This window comes from Vespula vulgaris, chromosome 9 (genome assembly GCF_905475345.1).
Source record: "Vespula vulgaris chromosome 9, iyVesVulg1.1, whole genome shotgun sequence".
Taxonomy (NCBI): Eukaryota; Metazoa; Arthropoda; class Insecta; order Hymenoptera; family Vespidae; genus Vespula; species Vespula vulgaris.
This window is the reverse complement of record NC_066594.1, coordinates 2,705,826-2,725,220: the sequence shown is the minus strand read 5'-3', so window position 1 is coordinate 2,725,220 and position 19,395 is coordinate 2,705,826. Positions and strand designations below refer to the sequence as shown.

The 19,395-nt window shown below is 29.6% G+C and overlaps 2 protein-coding genes and 1 non-coding gene across 7 annotated transcripts in view; 2 read left to right on the top strand and 1 right to left on the bottom strand.

The window, feature by feature from the left end:
* LOC127066131 (FERM domain-containing protein 5) overlaps positions 1-15,497 on the bottom strand; it is an 80,146-nt gene extending 64,649 nt beyond the window's left edge. For 2 of the 5 annotated variants that reach the window (XM_050999488.1, XM_050999489.1), the window contains exon 1: positions 14,990-15,497. In XM_050999488.1, the coding sequence (XP_050855445.1) occupies positions 14,990-15,085 (96 nt within the window). In that variant the 5' untranslated portion in view covers positions 15,086-15,497. Of the gene's footprint in view, positions 1-5,820; positions 5,900-14,989 lie in introns of all 5 variants that reach the window. The other 3 variants (XM_050999491.1, XM_050999490.1, XM_050999493.1) reach the window with 3 other exon arrangements.
* Positions 1,050-1,121, top strand: Trnac-gca (transfer RNA cysteine (anticodon GCA)). Its single transcript has one exon. It is a non-coding gene; the product is annotated as a tRNA-Cys (tRNA).
* Positions 15,498-16,084: 587 nt separating the features above from the next.
* The window catches only part of LOC127066137 (uncharacterized), a 33,270-nt gene continuing 29,959 nt past the window's right edge, over positions 16,085-19,395 (top strand). The window contains exons 1-2 of the mRNA XM_050999500.1: positions 16,085-16,228; positions 17,167-17,218. Coding sequence (XP_050855457.1) covers positions 16,159-16,228; positions 17,167-17,218 — 122 coding nt within the window. The 5' untranslated portion in view covers positions 16,085-16,158. The remainder of the gene's footprint in view (positions 16,229-17,166; positions 17,219-19,395) is intronic.

Below are 19,395 nucleotides of genomic sequence, written 5' to 3'. Positions count from 1 at the left end.
ACATTTAAATTGAATACACCATAGATGCAAAGTAGTAACTTTATATATCTATTCTTTCTTTCTCTCTCTCTCTCTCTTTCTCTCTCTCTCTCTCTCTCTATCTATCTATCTACCTATCTACCTATCTATCTATCCATCTATCTATCTATCTATCTATCTATATATATCTACCTATCTATCTCTATCTCTTTCTCTTTCTCTTTCTCTATCTTTCTCTAGTTTATAGAAACAATAAAGAGCCTATAGTCTCAGGGTCGTTATCTGACCCAGACTTAAATATTATTACTATCCATAAGTTTAATTATATCTCACTGAACGATCCTAAGAGACATACACGAATATGCCATTTTCATAATAATGTGTGCACATACTCGTGGGAGCTGTTAGTATCCTTTTATTCAAAGAGAGAGAGAGAGAGAGAAATACAAAGAGCATTGACCTTCTTGCTCTAAATTAATGATGCTAAACACACGTTATATCACGAACAGAAGACTTGCGGAAGGTAAATTATTAATTAACATTATTTTACGCAGATAAGAGAAATTACTTCGTTGATATTGGCATAATAAATAAACAAATAAATAAAATGTTGAATCATTAATTTAATTCATTAATTTCAAATTAATCCTTTACACGAGTATACGTACAAAATTTGTTACTTGAGTTTCAAAATAAACTAAACAGATATTATAATTAACAAGATGTTATAAATTAAGTGTTAAATATTTTAGAGAAATAAATCTTTTTGATTATGCAAACGATCGTTTTAGACAAATATTATTTTGAAATAAAATTAAAAATTTTGCAGAACTTCTCGTGCTTTTTTTTCAATATTATTATCAATATTACTATTATCATCATCATCATTATTTTATTAGATCTTATTGTGTGTGTACATATATTTTTTATTAATTATTTACTTAACTTATTATATTTATTTAAATATGTAAAAAATATATTTATTAATGTTATAAATGCACATAAATATCATTGTATCTATGGTCTCATGGGTCCCATGGTATTAACTATAAAAGAAGTGGTTCCCAACTGGGGATATAGCTCAGTGGTAGAGCATTCGACTGCAGATCGAGAGGTCCCCGGTTCAAACCCGGGTGTCCCCTAATTGTTTTTTTTCCGCTCTTTAAAAAAAAAAACTTAATTGATCCTTCACTTATTTGTTCGATCGATTACGACATTACGAGTGTTATCGAGTAGAGATATCAATTAAATATGCTCGACTGAACGTGGCAATTAAGGTGAACGACACTCTATTCTCTCTCTCTCTCTCTCTACTCTATTTTTTTTTTTTTTTTTTCATTAAAGACGTAAAGTTAAATGAATGTATATATAAACTTAATTGCCCATGTAACATAAGAAACGGCTCATTAAATCTAACATTAAGTATAATATACAGGATGAATCATGTATAAAACATAAGATAGAATCATAAAATAAAATAAAATTAATTCTTTTATAATTTTTATTACTCTTGGTTTCAATATGATATCCTCTTTTCTATCTTCGTGCAATTGTACTAATTCTTCCTATGGCAAGTATCATTAAATTAATAATCTACTAATATATATATACATACACATATAGTATATATAAATACTACATTTCCTTTAATTCATATTTATATAATTTTTAGATAAAATGATCCAAGTTTTACAGAATCAACCTGTATATATGTATATTCCAAGAATATATATATATATATACACACACACATACACAATATATATTATATATATGCCTATCTATATAAATATATAATTCTATTACTCAGGCATCACCCTGTAGAGATCCAATAATGCCACGCTGCTGAAGAATATAGGTTGAACAATGGGTCACTATAAATAAACATTTACAAGATACGATCTTCGATGGCTATCAATCAACGCATACGGTGCGACGCTTATTAAACGTCTATTTTCAAAGACACGTTATTAATATTTACCATTTTTTCATTTGCCACCGGAAACACTATATCGTTTAGCGATAAACGACTAACTAAGTCAACAATTTTCTGTTATCTATCGTTAGACGTATACTTTCTACTCACGTCCGTTTCATCTTCATCGTTTTGCTCGAATTCATGAAAACATACTTTATAACAATTAACATCGATAATGGAGATGCACATGTTCAACGTATTTAGAATATTATGTTTAGCTTGTCCTGAATATTTGGAAATTATGTATAACCTAGATATGTGTAACGCTGATGGATATGAATAATTATCATTGAAATTTACATATAATAATTATTACAAGATGTTTAATAAATTTTTGTATATTTAAATATATTTAAATAAATAAATATATATACATATATTGTATAAATTATATTGTATGTATATGTGTGTAAAGTGAACTTAAATAACTGGATAAATATTATATATATATATATATATATATATATATATATATATATATATATATAAATGTATATTTCAAACCAATAAAGTAGGTAGTTTTCGTTGTGAAGAAACCACACAGACATTTTTAATGGAAAATGGACCGACGAATTAATTAACCTTCCGTATACTTCACTTGAGAAGGGAAAATAATGAAAGAAAGAGAAAAAGAGAGAAAGCGAGTCTTGAAGGGACGACTACTAGTTCAGTTTGAAACCATCTACAACTCCGTCCTATTTCTGGCCTAGCTCATTTTCATGCTTCTTTCTTAATATTTCTTTCCTCGTTTTCTTCGTGAAAAAGAAAGACCAAGAAAGAAATTGGAGAAACGCTAGGAAAGAGGAAGTATATCTTACGGTGGCTTAAATCTTTCAATTTCAAACAATGTTTGAGAATTCACGTGGTATTTTATCAGAACTATCGATTCTATTCTATTTGGAAATCTAAACTCAAGCTTCGAACTTTAAGATAACTTAATATCTATTCGGAGTTTTCCTCTTTATATGTCATCTACTTCATATCTAAAGATATATATATAACTATATATATATATACATGCACACACGTATTTCTTACATTGTTAGAGTATTAATAGAACTTCTATCTATTATTTTCAATAAACAATGTAAAATTTATATAATTATAATTTAAGAAATTTAAATGATTTCATTGCAATTATCTCCTTATTACGAAAGAAAAGAAAAAATTTAATTTTAATAATTATTAACAAAATCGATTTTATTATAACAATATTATTGCAATATTTAAATAAATAAAGAATAAATTACCTTTGAAAATGGTCTTGGTTTGAAGTCTCTACGACTTTCCGTTCCGAAGATATCGCCTTCGAAAGATTTCCATTCATAATTCGCGTAGTACAGCTGTTCGTAGTAATAGTATAGTAGTAGTAACTTAATCAGCTGGGATGCGTAAATTCCCGGAATTTATATAGGTCAGTGTGTCACTGAGCCAATTTGAATGAAATTATTTAGGTAAGTGGGTCAACGTAATCTCTTCCATTTACATGGATATATCTCCGGAACTAAAAATCGCAGAAACATGATTCAAGTACCATTTTAAAGGGCAGATTTTTCTCTATTTTTCATCCTATTGTTTATAATTAATTAACAATTTGTTATAAACAATTTCTATAAACAAATTCATATGAATTGAACTCATCTTATTTTACCAACAAAAAATCCACTTTGCGACTGTTTTATACAAAATTACAATAAATTAATAAATAATTAATAAACAAATTAATTTTTTATGTAATAAACATTTTTTATATTATTAATAGATATTTTTAGATACATGGAAATATCTCCACAATGAAAAGTCATAGAAACTCGAATCAAACGCCATTTTAAAAGACAGAATTTTTTCTATTCTTTCAGCATATTGTTTATAATTAATTAACAATTTGTTATAAACAATTTTTATAAACAAATTTATACCAACTAAATTCAAGTTATTTTACAAACAAACAAATTCATATTGCGATTGCTTTATAAAATTACAATAAATGAATAAATACATAATAAACAAATTAATTTTTTATTGAATGAACAATTTTGTTGATATTAGTCACATTTTCCATTTAAAAAAGAAATACATAAAAATATCTTGAAAACTAAAAATTAAAATTTCAAAAAAGATAATCAAAGCTCAATTGGATGAATCGATCTAAATTTATTTGTTTTATTTCTCATAGACTGTTATAAAAAATATAAAAAAAAAAACATTCGTATGCATCCGACATACAATATAAATAAATATTGAAACAAATACGCTGATTTTATCTCCTGCAGCGTGCAGCTTTTCAATCGCATTGGTTTCGCTTTGACTTTCAACGAGAAAACGATTTACGTTTTGGAAATATTTTTTCTGTCTAAAAAGTTCGCTGATAATGGGTAAGGAATAAATGAATAAATAAATAAAAAAGAAAAGAGAAGAAGAAAGGAAGTAAAAAAAATAAGATTAAAGAGAAAACGAAGTGAAATGACTTCGATGATTGCTTTATATGTTTTACACATATCTATATGAACAAATAAATAAAAAATAAGTAGTAAAATCAAATGCTTAACAAGTATTATTATCGATCATTAAATTTATTAAATTGATTTTATTCAATTAAACGTTTCTCTTGAATAATAGTAATTATTATTATTATTAGTATCATATATTATTTTAAAACAATATGGCTATACGATATAACCATAATATCATCCGATCCCATTAGTTTTATAAATTAATGTTTCAAATAAAAGTTTCAAGGTTTCGCGAAGGAAATACAATATGTATCGAAACAATTTCATAGAGTACGCTTTTATCAAAATACGGAAGTCATGGCTTTTTCCTTTTTTTTTTATGGAAATCGATATTTTAAACCCAACAAAAGTTCTAGAATATATCAATCAATACGAATCCAATGAATGTACCTTCTCATCGATACTTCATCGAATCATGGCGATTTGATATTCGACAAACTGTGTAATTTCAATAATATTCTTTATGAGTGCTGGAAGATACCGTGCTTCAAATGATTATTTCAAAAACGAATGAACAAATATAAAAAAAAAGAACAAATTTTGGATGAATCAATTTTGGATTAATATCATATGTTTACAATAATAAATGAAAATTAATTGCATTATTGCTATTATACAGTTTGTTAACTGTTTGATCTTGATGTTGTGGTAACTATCTATAACTACCTTGGTGATATATATTTTGTCTTATTTATTTTGTCCATTAATATGATTATCTGGTCTGTTGATTATGATTGTCTTGTCTGTTAGTATCGTTTTATCAATATAATTTATAGATTCTGTTTTCTATCTCTGTCTATATCTCTTCTTTCTATGTCTATCGTATAGATTATTATTATTATTATTATTTATATTATTATGATAATGAAATGGAACTGTAAAAAGAAATCATAACGAAAAATGATGAATTCGTACGAAATTGAATATCGAGGCTGAAATATTTAGTTACGTTTACTTGGAAAAATGAGACGAAAAATGATACGAGAAGTGTTGCCTGCAAGCAAAAATTTTAAAAACGAAAAATTTTATGTATGATACATATTATGATATATGTATCATACATAAAATATTTGGGATAACAATGAATTATTATTATAAATATCAATATAAATAGATCCTATATAGTACAATGATATAAACATGTGTATGTATGTATATAGGTGTATATTTACCATAATAATTTTAGTACTTATATATTAATGAATATATTTAAATTAATAATATAGCATTTAGCAGTATATCAATAACACATATTGCAAATATACACATATATGTATATTATATATATATATAAAAATCTACATATATATTACTAATGTAAAAATTAGTTGTACTGGAAATTCTACTTACATACAAACCGGTTTTCTTCTTACGATTTCTTACATCATATCGACGATATTAATTAACATTTTGTTGACTACGGACTTAACTAAAAAAAAAAAAAGATAAAAAAGAAAAGAATACTCGATCATTCGTACGAAATTTGCATAATGTAAATAAAAAAAACTTTGAAAGTGAGAGAAATCGTACGATTTTACATTAGTATTCGGAACTGCAATGTCACCACTGTGAAAATAAATGTGCAATTTAACTCCTTCGTATCGTGATATTTCTTTCTCTGCTGCCAGCTTTTCGCCATAATGCGTTAGAATACTCCCGAAAAACAAAAGAATTTTATCGCGTATCTTCGTGGTAATTATATGCGATAAAGGGTTTTATTCTTTGTTCCTAATAAAAGTAATTGTTAAACAATTTAATAATAAATTTTATTGCCATAAGGAGAAAATTCCAATAAAACAAATCTACACTTTTATCATATATGTATACACGTGTATATATGAAGTGTATGTAGGAAGAATGTATATAGGAAGACATAGAAACATTGAATTAATAAATATACTGTTTAAATTTGTAGCATTTTATATAAATATTTATATATAATATTTATTGTAAATATGAAACATTAAAAATTCTAATACTATTTATCAATCATTAATCCAATACAAGTTCAGTAAAATGTGATCTTAATACATTCTCACCACTCGTTATTATTAACGATTTATGATACTACAAAGGATCTTATACCATAAAACGACGATAGTAACAGTCTCCCATGATCCATAAAGTTTCCTTCCGAAATACATATCATAAAAATGTAGTCTTGAACACTTAGATTACGAGTTACAAATAAATAAAAAGAGAGAGAGAGAGAGAGAGAGAGAGAGAGAAATAAAAACAGAAACAAAGGTAGAAAATCAATGATAATAAAGAAACAGAAAGGTGCAACTTTTACTTGTTTTAAGAGATGACACAAAAATGTAGTTACGAACATTGAATGAAAAGTTACAAATAAATAAAAAGAGAGAGAAAGAAAGATAGAGAAAAAGAAAGAAAGAGAAATAGAGAAACAAAAAAAAAGAGGGAAATAAAAATGAAAAATCAATGATAATAAAAGAACGAAGAGCAGAAACTTTTATTTCTTTCGGATATGACAAGACGAAAAAATATAATCTCGAACATTTGTATATTACGAGTTACGAATAAATAAAAATAGGGAAACGATAAAAAGAGAGAATGTCAACGATAACGCAAAAAAAAAAAACGAAAAAAAAGGAGCAACACTTTTATTCGCATGTATCATCGCAACCCTTAAAACTAACAATGAGAGAAAGAAAGGCGAAAAGGAGGAAGAAAAAAAAATAGGAAGAAACAAAGAAGAAGAAACGAAAAAAAAAAGAAAAAAAAAAGAAAAAGAAGATAACGAGATGTGACTCATTGTCATCGTGAAAACGCGTTAATTAGTCAGCCGCGAACGAGGAGTCGAAGTTAATCAGAAAAGTCTCTGCGCGCAAATATGGCGTCTCATTCACATTAAAAAGAAAAGAAAAAAAAAGAAAGAAAAAAGAGAGAAAGAAAAGCAAAAAAAAAGACACGAGAAAAAGGAGATGAAAAAAAGAAGATGAAAATGAAACAAAGATAGGAAGTAAGTACGAACGTTGCTTATTGTTATTAGTAAACGACGAGACTGAAAGAGAGAGCAAGAGAGAAAGGAAAAAAAGAAAAAGAGAAAGAGAGAGGGAGAGACTAACGAAAGGGAAACTCTCATTGTGGCTAAGGATGAAGTGTGAAACTATGGAAAATAAAAAAAAAGAAGAAAAAAAAAGAAAAATGTATATGAAAAGAACTGAGTGTCCTTCCTACATAAAATCCGAGAAGCGAGTGATAAATAAAAAAGAGGGATAGAGAGAAAGAGAGAAAGAAAGAAAAAAAAGAGGAGAGATAAAGAGAGAAAAAAGTGAAAGAAGAAAATCAAGAAGATAGAAAGTATTTCCTCTTTTTGTTTATTACTTCTCTTTTCCCCTCTATATCTTTCTTTTTTTATTTTTGTTCGCTCTTTTTCTATCTCTTTTTCTTTCGTTTTTAGGACACATACTTTTTGAAAACTACGTAAGATCAAAGTGAGAAATAAAGGTAGAAAAAAAGAGAGTGAGAAAGGTAGATAAAGTGAGAGAAGAAAATGAGTGAGACGAGAAAATGAAAGCATCTTTTCGTATTTCTTTCTCTTTCTCTCTCTCTCTCTCTCTCTTTCTTTCCATCTATTTCTCTCTGTTTCATTTTTAGGCCACAGTCGACCTAACGCGTTAAGAAAAGCAAATTTTACGAGCGAATGAACTCTAGAAATAGAATAAAAACCTTCTTTTAAGGACGAAGGAGAAAGTTCTGTTTTGGTTCAACATTAAAAGCAGGATAAATGTTTGTTTTCATCGGCCAAAGAGGATTCGCAGCATCTGATTACAAAAACGATGATATCTACAAATTTGAGTTCGATTAAAGTAACTAACTATAAAATAAATGCATCTGAATAAAAATATAATCGTTTTATGCGAAAATCTTTACGCATTAGGTCTGTATTCGATAATATCGAAATTCGAAATTGTCGTCTAATCGTGACCTTGTCTCATAAAGTAGATATTAGTATTCTTTGAGAAAAGAAATGGCGGCCATTTGAAAAATCTCGACGCCTGATTCAAGATCGAGACAAATGTCTGTGTAGAAACCTTAACCTTTTTGGAGCAGCTCCATCTTCGTCCTTTCCATCGAAGAACAACAAAAGAGAATAGATATACAGCGTTTACGTGCCAGCGCAACTATCCTAAAGATTTAAAAATCAACGAAAAAGAAAATTTGGGGATAGTAGATCACGTTTATACGCACTTCCTCAAGTGTATGCGTGACATAGATAAGACTTGATCGGTTTAAAATCTTTTAATATCATATTTCCTCCCTATTATATCACGTATAATATTATATCACAATAAAAATTATTTAAAATATAAAAGAATCCTAGGATAATATCGTGAAAATCAATGACAAAAATTTGGATCGAGTAACCGAATATAAAATTTGTTATTTTTTCTTTTGAGAAATCAAATATACAATTTTTCTTGTGATGGAAGATTATACAAATTATTTTTTCTTAACTTATAAATTCAATAAGATTTTTTCTACTAAATATTATATGATGCACTTTATAACTTGCTCGTAAGATACGTGACTATTTTGTACAATTGTTGTTAGGGTTGTCATGCTATAGTATATCATACGTTTTTCTCTCTTTTTTTTTTTTTGCTTTTTATTTCTATTTCATTCTTTCTTATTCTAATAGTAGAGAGTAGTTGGAATACATGTAAGAAGTAGTGTACACGAGTACTTCCACTTTTACGGAATAGGTCGTTCAATTTTCCATTATTGTCCTTTAATCGTTGCAAATCCTCTCTCTCTCTCTCTCTCTTTCTCTCTTTCTTCCTCCCACGTTGAAAACTACATCTAATATTTTACATAGATTCGCCTAAGTTAAAATGTAAAATAAAATGTTGAAATAAATTTTGCTCGATTTCAAGCAATCGAGTCAATGCTCTAATGAATTACAAATTTCGAAAATTTGAGATCGACTAAACTTTATGTTATTTTTATTTAATTTTAAGTTAAAGGAAATATTTATTTCTTTTCTTTTCTTTTCTTTTGTTCGATGAAAATATTACAGGAACAACTTGTGCAGATTTCGAACATGACAATCATACTTATTACGGTCGAATTGTTGGACGAGCCCCAAATTTCACAAACGTCCGTAGCATTACGCATCGTAGCCACTTATTTTTTATTTCTTCCTTTTTATTTTTTCATTCTTCTATTTCTTTTTCTTTTTATTATTTTTTATCCACTACGAAAAATAACAAAACGAGAAATTATTTCGAAAAATTACCTTCGTTAACGTTCTATTTTATTCTATTAGTTAAAATCACCTTTGAATAGCATCCTTATTTTATATAATATATATAACGAGTATCAAATCGTCTATCAATTTGTTCGAAATAATTTTTTTAATAAAAACGTCGAGAGAAAAATAGAAATTTTTTATAAACTAGAATTTTTCCTTTCATATTTAATATCTTCCGAACGGATTAATCTCAATTTCTATGCAAACAATAAGGAACATAATTTAATACATATTTCATACTATAAAGAATGCATGAGAATAAAATTACATCGAATATGCGAGTGAGTACAAGTACAGTAATTCTACATGTAAACACACAAGGATACATATATATATATAAATATATATATACATACGCATACATACAAACACACACACACATACATATATAAGTAGGTATATGCAAAGAGACTAGCATACACAATTTTTGAGATTTCTCATTGAGTACTCTTGTAGCGTACGAATGTAACTGCGAAGTAACCGTATATCGACTGACCAATTTAAAAAAAAAAAAAAAGAAAATAAATCAGTAAATAAAGAAGGAGAGAGAGAACTCGAACAAAACCTTTTATTTTACAAATAACTTTGCGATGAGCCTTCAGAAATTATGCAACACAAACAAAACAGACAAACAAATAGATCCAGACACATCCCATACATACATACATACGCACGAACAGAAAGAGAAAAAGAGAAAGAGAGATACACCCGTTCACAGATTCACGCAGGCATATATGCATATGTATATATAATATAAAATAGTGAGATATATATAATATATATAATATACAGAAGTAATATATATAGATGTATAATAAATAAAAGTAAGATAGATACTATTACTTAAATTAATACGTACCCAATATTAAAATCTAAATAATTTCATCATCGAACGATTTCGTCGTAATATTTCATGGTACACTCAAAACCGAGAATGTTTATTTATCCTTCAGCCATTGTATTCTCTCTTTCTCCTTCTTTTTCTTTCTCTCCCTCTCTCTCTCTCTCTCTCTCTCTCTCTACTTATCAACAAAGAATATATTCTTAGAATTCTTTAAGACACTTAATGAAGGAAAAAGATCGATGCTAAAGGTCATTAAAATAAATAAAAAAAAATATACTCTTTGAAAAAACGAATGTCTCTTCGATGAGAGTTTCAATATGATAAAAAACGTTTCATATCTGTAAACTCAATTGGAAACTTCTATTAAAATTTTATCAGGTTCTAATATAATTTTATATATTTTCTCTTTCTTTTCCTTTTTGTTTTCCTTCTTTTTATTGTTTTTTCTTTTTATTTTTCTCTTCTATTTCTCTATGTCACCGTGCCGCGTACTAATTCTTGCCAGACGCTCATTCGTGACGTCATCTATGGGATCGGTCGAATCATGACGTAAGTTTACCAACGTAACGAACGATGTAGTAATCCACGAGATGCATATATGTATGATAAACAAAGCTGATATTTTGAATAGAAAGTAATGGATCTGTGTACTGGGTTGACCGCTAAATAAACGCTTCTTTTTCGTTTCTTTTTCTTTTTTATCTTTTTTTTTTTTTTTTTGTTACATAATCCAACATGATTTACACGTAGGAGCGGTTATGTCGAGATTAGATAACTTAATGGAACATGATTAACATTTTGTTTTTTATTTTTTACTAACGATAAGAACATCTGTCTTATTTCTTTAATGAAATGAAGAGTGAAAATTATGAACGAAAATTTAAAAAAAAAAAAATAGAGAAAGAATAATGATTATTGTTCTTTAATGTCAGAATAAAAATATTCATTGTATTAGACGATATTTTATTTAGATGAATACCGTATGATACATTATAATTCGAGTTTGATATCTATTCCGATTATTTCATGATTAGATGAACGATCGAGTTTGTTTTTACTGCGAACATTTTCTCTTAAACTTTGTTTATTCTCTAATAAAATGCAAAAAGAAAAAAATACGAGGAATAGAAAAATAGAAGAAAAAAAAAAAGAAAAATGATTATTATTCTTGGATGTTAGAACAATAGAACATTCATTACGTCTTTACTAGTCGATATCGATTAGACGATATTTTATCCAGATGAATATCAAAAGATCTATGATAAAAATCATCATAGGGATTTAAGTATACTCACGGTAAACTATAATTCGAGTAGGAAATCTAGTTCGGTATCATTCGTTACATTAAATCGCATGGTAACGGACCTATAAAAAGTCCCATCATCTATCTCGATGGATTATTACGTCAGTGTGCTTGAAATAGGAAAAGGGTCGTGTACGGATTTACACGCGATATTGGTACACGCAATGTGTATGGATTCATAATAGTGAGTATTAGTATAAGAATATGTGTATGTGTATTTTTGTGTACATATGTATATACATTTATGTATATATATGTACATATGTATATCCATGTACGTGTGTAATGGTATCGTTAAGTGTAGTTTAACACGCTACCGAAAATATTTCTTTCGTGGGAAGCTTGTAATCAATTTACTTTGAAATAGAAAGAAAATATGACATTTTTATGGAATAATAATAATGATCATAGAAATACGTTGTAGATATAAATTATTTCAATTGAACGAACAAATTTCATGCATTTCAACGAAAAAGAAATAACAAAATAAATTAGACGAAATATAAAAATTATCGAAGAAAAATCAGATGGCAATAACTTTTTTAAAAAATTACATGATTATTATTTGATAATTATTTATTGAGATTATAATGATTATCCATAAAAAGAGCACAAGTATCTTTTTTATGAAAAAAAGTAAGAACAAAATTTGTGTAATATAAAAAAGAGAAGTAAACGAAAAAGTAAAAAATAGTAACGACCGAAGAAATTATGTTGAACAAAAAACTGCAAAGTTACATAAGAAAGATTAATTAATAATTATTATTATCGTCGATCAAAAACGTTGAGCACGAGTATATACAAAGTTTAGTCGAAAAGTTTCCTTCCAAACAACAAGTAAACATTGTACGTAAAGTTTTCAAAGAAAATGTCTCCTACATACAAAATACGTGTTACAAACGATAAAAGCTGGATAAGAGAAGAGTTGAGAAGAATACCTTGAAATTCGAATAGCGAAAGACCGCAGACTATAAATTTACTATAAAAATACCTATTTTACTTGCTTTACGATTGGCGAAACGTAACGAGAAAAAAGGATCTTTTCGTTTGTACGATTTAACGACTTTAAACGAAATCTTTCTCTGAGCTAAATTAAAAGATAAAAAAAACAGATAGATAAAGATAAAAATAAAAGAAATTCCCTTTTTCTTTTTTCTTTCACTATAATACAATAAAGAAATCTGATTGAAGATTGAATATACATATACATATTCTATACGTAGTATCGAATGGCAATCTACTTATGTTCAGATCACATTAAAACATAATAAAAATGCATCGTTACTAAACAAGTTTCTTAAAATAAATGAAATATTTCTATTGACCATGATATACATAATAAACGAATATAATAAGCGATAATAAATCTTCTTATCTTTCTAAGTAACTAAAATATATAAAATGTTATATTTAAAGTCTAAAGATTTTATATCATACAAACATATCGTGTACATAAAATAACGTCGATCACGTATATTGTCTAACATGATGTGTATATTGTGTGTATATATATATATATATGTATGTGTATATATATGTGTATATATGATAATCGATTTATATCTAGTTTACAGAAAAACCTAGATCGAAAATTATTCGTTACAAAACTTGATTACAACAAATTCGTTAAACAAGTAAAAATGTTTCTATTAAATTTGTTAAGTAACTGTGAAATATGCATGTACTCGAAGTCGTAACATACTCGAAGTCTTAATACTTACAATGAGTCATTGTATACATACAGTACGTTCATAATAATGTCGATCGTTGTCAGACAAGATCGACATTTCGTTGAGCACGACCAACGAAGAAATGTCAAAGTCGTGTGCCCGTAGTAGCCGGCACAAGTTATGGTTGCAGTCGCTGCATTTTTGACACTTAGCATCTCTCTCTTTCTCTCTATATCTCTCTCTCTCTCTCTCTCTCTCTCTCTCTCTCTCTCTCTCTCTCTCTTTCTGTCTGTCAGTCAGTCAGTCTGTCTGTCTGTCTGTCTCTGCTTCTCTCTCTCCGTCTCTCTTTCTCTCTCTTTCTCACACTATTCTGGAATCGATCCAAGCGCGCCGATTCTGTTCCAGTGCAAAGAGAGACAGACAGAGAGAGAGAGAGAGAGAGAGAGAGAGAGAGAGAGACACTTCCACTTTCAAAACGTACAAGTGAGACAGCAAATTCGTGAACTAACTGAAAAGGACCATTAAAGGAAGGATGATTTAAAAATGTCATGCTGATCGCAAGTAGAAGAATAATGAGAAACGTGAGCGTTAAAAAGAAAGAAAGAGAGAGAGAGAGAGAGAGAGAGAGAGAGAGAGAGAGAGAGAGAGAGAGAGATAAAGAGAGAAAAGGACAACGTGGGTATAAGGATGATGATCTTGTTTAGATTCGTATTGATCGGTACAGGAGTCAAAGTCCGAGCTTGTAAAAGGATACGAGAGAGAGAGAGAGAGAGAGAGAGAGAACAAGACTATCCTCGCTAGCTAGCTTGGAATATCTTTAATAAAGAGACATAAAGAGAGATAAAGAGAGAGAAAGAAAGAGAAAGAAAGAGAAAGGGTGAGAGAGAAAAAAATTGAAGAGGGATTAGAGCGATCGATTATTTCGGATCACCACCCTCGAGGTGGACACGACATGTAGGTATGTATATGGGTCAGAAATGTCATCGTTGCTTTCATACGCTTGTTTGTGCTTATAGATGTTTCCTTAACCGATGAAAAAAATTTCAAGAACTAATGCTGTTGTAACAACATAACCTCAACATTAACTGAACCTTCTAAGAATTTTTCTTTTTTTTTTTTCTTCTCCTTCCCTTCTCTTTTGTACATCAAATGACGAATAGTAAAAACAAACGTGCGAGTTACATACTCTAAAATCTTACCTACGTATACAATATATTTACACACATCAACGTACTTTCACGCATATATATACATATATATAATGAAAAAGGAAAAAAAAGGGAAAGATTTAAGATATCTAAAACGATAAAAATTGATTGAAAGAAAATAAAGAAAATAAAGAAAACATCGAACGTGTCTTTTGTATTTTGTTTCTCTATTATTTTTGCTTTTTATTTTTTTGAATAACAGAAAGATTAACTCACCTCAAAATCGCAATGGATAATCTCGGAATCGTCCAAAAGTCGAATAGTGGCGCGGTGCACCACGGTAACGTCGCTCTTGCTACCGAACTTCAACATTTCTGTCCTCAAGTCGGCACCCCTATTATCATCCCCCCCGCGGCCTTCGTCATCCCTTACCCCACAGCACCACACACTGCCCCGTTTGATTAGGCACGTACCGCCTTCGCGGTTTTGGCGCAGACGGTGACGTTTACGGTCACCGGCGCGCTCCTACTATCCTCCTCCGTGATCCTCGTTGAGCTAACACGGCGCACGACGGCACGGTACGGCGGTGAACAACGACGACGCATCACCGTCGCGGCGAACACACAAAGCCTGATGTCCGTGCTACCGACTCTGTGCTTAGCTACTACCACCTCTAACTCTAACACTCTCTTTCTCTCTTTTCTCTGTCTCTTTCTCTGTCTATCTTACTACTACTTCGTTCGAACAACCAACGACGTTGCCAGTTTTCGAGCATCTACAACGTTGCCGTCTTCTCCAGTCTCTTCTCTCTCCTTCTCCATCTCTCTCGCTCTTTCTCTACCTATCTGTATCTTTCTTTCTTCCTCTGGAACATGCGCCGCAACTCGTCGACCAAATTCATTCCTAACCTTAAATTACCTACAGCAGTAATCGTTTACTTCCAACTAAAAATCCATTCCTTCTACCTTAATTGACATTCATATTAGAAAATTATATATTAATTACGCAGTCGACATTGATATTCGTTTAGCTGATACGTAGAAATAACGACGTCGAAGTCAATCGATTCGTATTACCGACTAAAACGCTCGCACTTATTTTTCAATTATCGTGATATTACGACCGTTGTTAAAATAGTATTCTACATTATCGATATCCAATATACGACGATATCGGTAGAAATATATTAAGAGAAATGCAAGTTTTAATACGTACGTCCTTCCGTAGCGAGGTGTTGTAGTCGACTGTGGCGTCGTATCGCGTCGTGTCGCGTCGTATCGCTTCGTGTCACGTCGGATTGGCTGCCTGGTGGGGGGTCGGAGGGAAAGGCCGACGAACGAGAGTCAACTGAGTGGGGGTAAGAGTGAGCCGTGGTGGTGGGGATTCAGCCCGGGGGACATCGAACAAAGGTTGGTCGCGTCGAGAGCCGCATTCACGATTCAAACATGGCAGCGGCTACCAGCGTTGTCGTCCTGGACAGGGGCAACAATACCACCTGCACGATCAATCTACACGGTGCGTTTTTCGCGAGTACATACATAAAAAAAGAAAAAAAGAGAGAGAGAGAAAAAGGGTTCAAAATATATATATATGTATATATAATAAAATTCGGTGACAAATAATAAACAACGGAAGAAAGAAGAAAACGATCGTAAAACGACGATCTTTGAACGATTTCAACGACAAACGTGCGAAACGGTTCGGTGAATCGAAAAGAGAGAGAGATGTATTTCTCTCTCGTTCTCGTGAAATAGACATATGAATAACACGAATAGTGCTAAATACGGAATTAATTTGTTATTTCTCTTCGACTCATTTTTACATAGATATTCGTATGTTAAATATTCGAGTACGCGAGTATGTGACGTGAGAAAACAAGAATAATATTATTCGCATAAAAGATTCTACATTTAACGTGTATTTATTTTCTTTGGTTATTCATTTTCGTGCAACGAATCGACGTGAAGTTCGAAACGCAAATATATATGTATATATATATATATATATATATATATATATATATATTTACATATATATATACATATACATATATATACATATATATACACATATATATATGTGTGTGTGTATATATATCGACGATTAAGTGATCATATATCGATACGCCATATTCATTTTCATTGCCTTTAATTCGGAATTAAGATTTCACTATTGTTTTTTTTGCCTCCGTATTTTTTTTTTTCAAAATGATTCGAAGTGGATCGATGCGATTTCTTATTTCGAAACGGACGAAAAATATAAAATGCCTGGGAAAAAAAAAGATAAACGAGTTGATCCAGTGTTTTTTCTTTCTTTTAAAAAAGTGGCGGGCGCTTCTATCTAGGTTAACGTCGAATTCGAAAAATGGCGGGTTCGCGTACGCGCGTATTTCAAGCAAAACGACGAGATTTCAATCTTTATTATATTTATCGTATTCCTTTAAATTTTCACAGGTGCGACCGTTGTGTCATGGCGAGTGAACAATCAGGAGCAACTCTTCGTTAGGTGAGTACTCGTAAAACATTTTCAATTGATTTAACGTGTTACGCGCTGACAATCTTAATAATGATAATAATTATAACGATATGTTACATTAACCATATCGTTCGTCTTATCGATTGTCTCTCGATTTATACGTCCTCATTTATAAGTCTCTAACGCAAACAAAAGATATTCAAACGTTTGACCCTTTGTACTCGTTCAAAGATTAGAAACAAATTTTCTAAACACGATTTGACTTTATGACTAATATTCTAATACTTTGAATGTATTCATTATTCATACGAATTATCTATTATTTTGACTAAATCAATATACAGGTATATATATATATATATAGTATATATAAGTAAGATACAATATATATTTTAATAATATATAACATATAAAATAATACAATTATGTGTTACATATATTCTAACATATATTTACAGATACATATGAATATACTGTATTATAATACATTATAGTCTACTATACTATATATTACTATACAAGATATACGATAATATATATAGTTTACTATAATATACTATATGCATCATACCGTCTTAAAGTATAGTATACTATGTATATCGTATATTCATACTATACGTATACATCATAGTATAGTAAATTATAACATATAATGTCATACATATATATCATCATATACATATTTATATATTTATATATATATATATATATATATATATAAAATATATATCTACATATATTTTATAATATTGTATACTATATAGTGTGTATATCAAGTAACTGAAAATCAACGATGATTCTCGATCAAACTCACAAAATAAGAAATTTGCTCGTCAATGGTATAACAAAATAGCTTTTTTGACGAATGATCCACATAGAAAGAGCACATATTCTCGCACCTTTTTATCACCCGCCTCGGATATTACGCGAGATTCTCCATAACAATAATATCACGGTCGAGAAGACGCGGACACTCGCCGAGGGGAAAGAAGAACAGGCGTATGAGCGTGATATCCGTGACGGCCGTTTTGTAGACGGCAGACGTTGAAAAAACGGCGAATAAATTGGCGAGGGCAATGATACTCCCTTCTCTCTCTTTCTTTCTTTCTCTCTCTCTCTCTCTCTCTCTCTCTCTCTCTCTCTCTCTCTCTCTCTCTTTCTCACACATATACATACATACATATATACACACGTGTGACATCAGCCATCGTGCAAGTAACGATCCTTAAAAAAAAGGAAAGAAAAAAAAAAGAAAAAAAGGAAGGAAATAAAAAAAATAAAAAATCTCAACGTTCGAGGACATCCGAAAGAAATTCTTAGCGTCTTTTCTTTTCTATTTTTTTTTCATTTTTGTTGCTTGTTGTTGTTGTAATTTATTATTATTATTAACCCTTTATATAATATGGATTCTACGATATATATATATATATATATATATATATATATATAATTATATTGGTATATAAATAATATCATAAAACTTTCATATTTCATACAATTTGTTAATTATTAATACATATAAAAAAAATTGAATTATAGAGGGTTGACAGAACAAAATAAAAACTCCTTATGAAACTTTCATTATCGCAAATAAATATAAGAGATAAAAAAGAAAGAAAGAGAGAGAGAGAGGAAGAGGGAGAGTCTCTTTGAGAAATCGACGATCAACTCGCAATTAGGAAAACGAACGTGTTCGTTAAAGGAGATCGAAGCAATTGAAAAAGAAACAGGGAATGCGAACTGTGCGAAGAAATATATCCTCGATTTCTTATCGAATGGAATGCACGTATATTCTCTCAATTTGCATCAAGATATTATCGAAGTCGATCTGGAACGATCCTATTGCCGTTCGATCTCACAATTGAAAAAAAGAAAAAAAAAAACAAGGAAAGATATAGAGATAGAGTTAGAGATAGAGAAAAAGATAACTCGCTAACTTATTCAAACATATTCGAATTGAAACGGATTATTCCATCCGTTTTATTTTCAAATACATAGAATCTAAGAATATAGGATGTGAAGTTTTTCCAATATCATCAATGGTATTTTCTCGTCTTTGACGATCATTCTATCATTTACAGAAATATTTAACCCTTTCTTTTTCTTTCTATCTATTTATTTATTTCTCTTTTAATTCCTATTTTTTATTTTGTTATTCTTTTATTTTATTCTTTTTTTTCTAAATAATATAAGCCCTTTAGCGGATA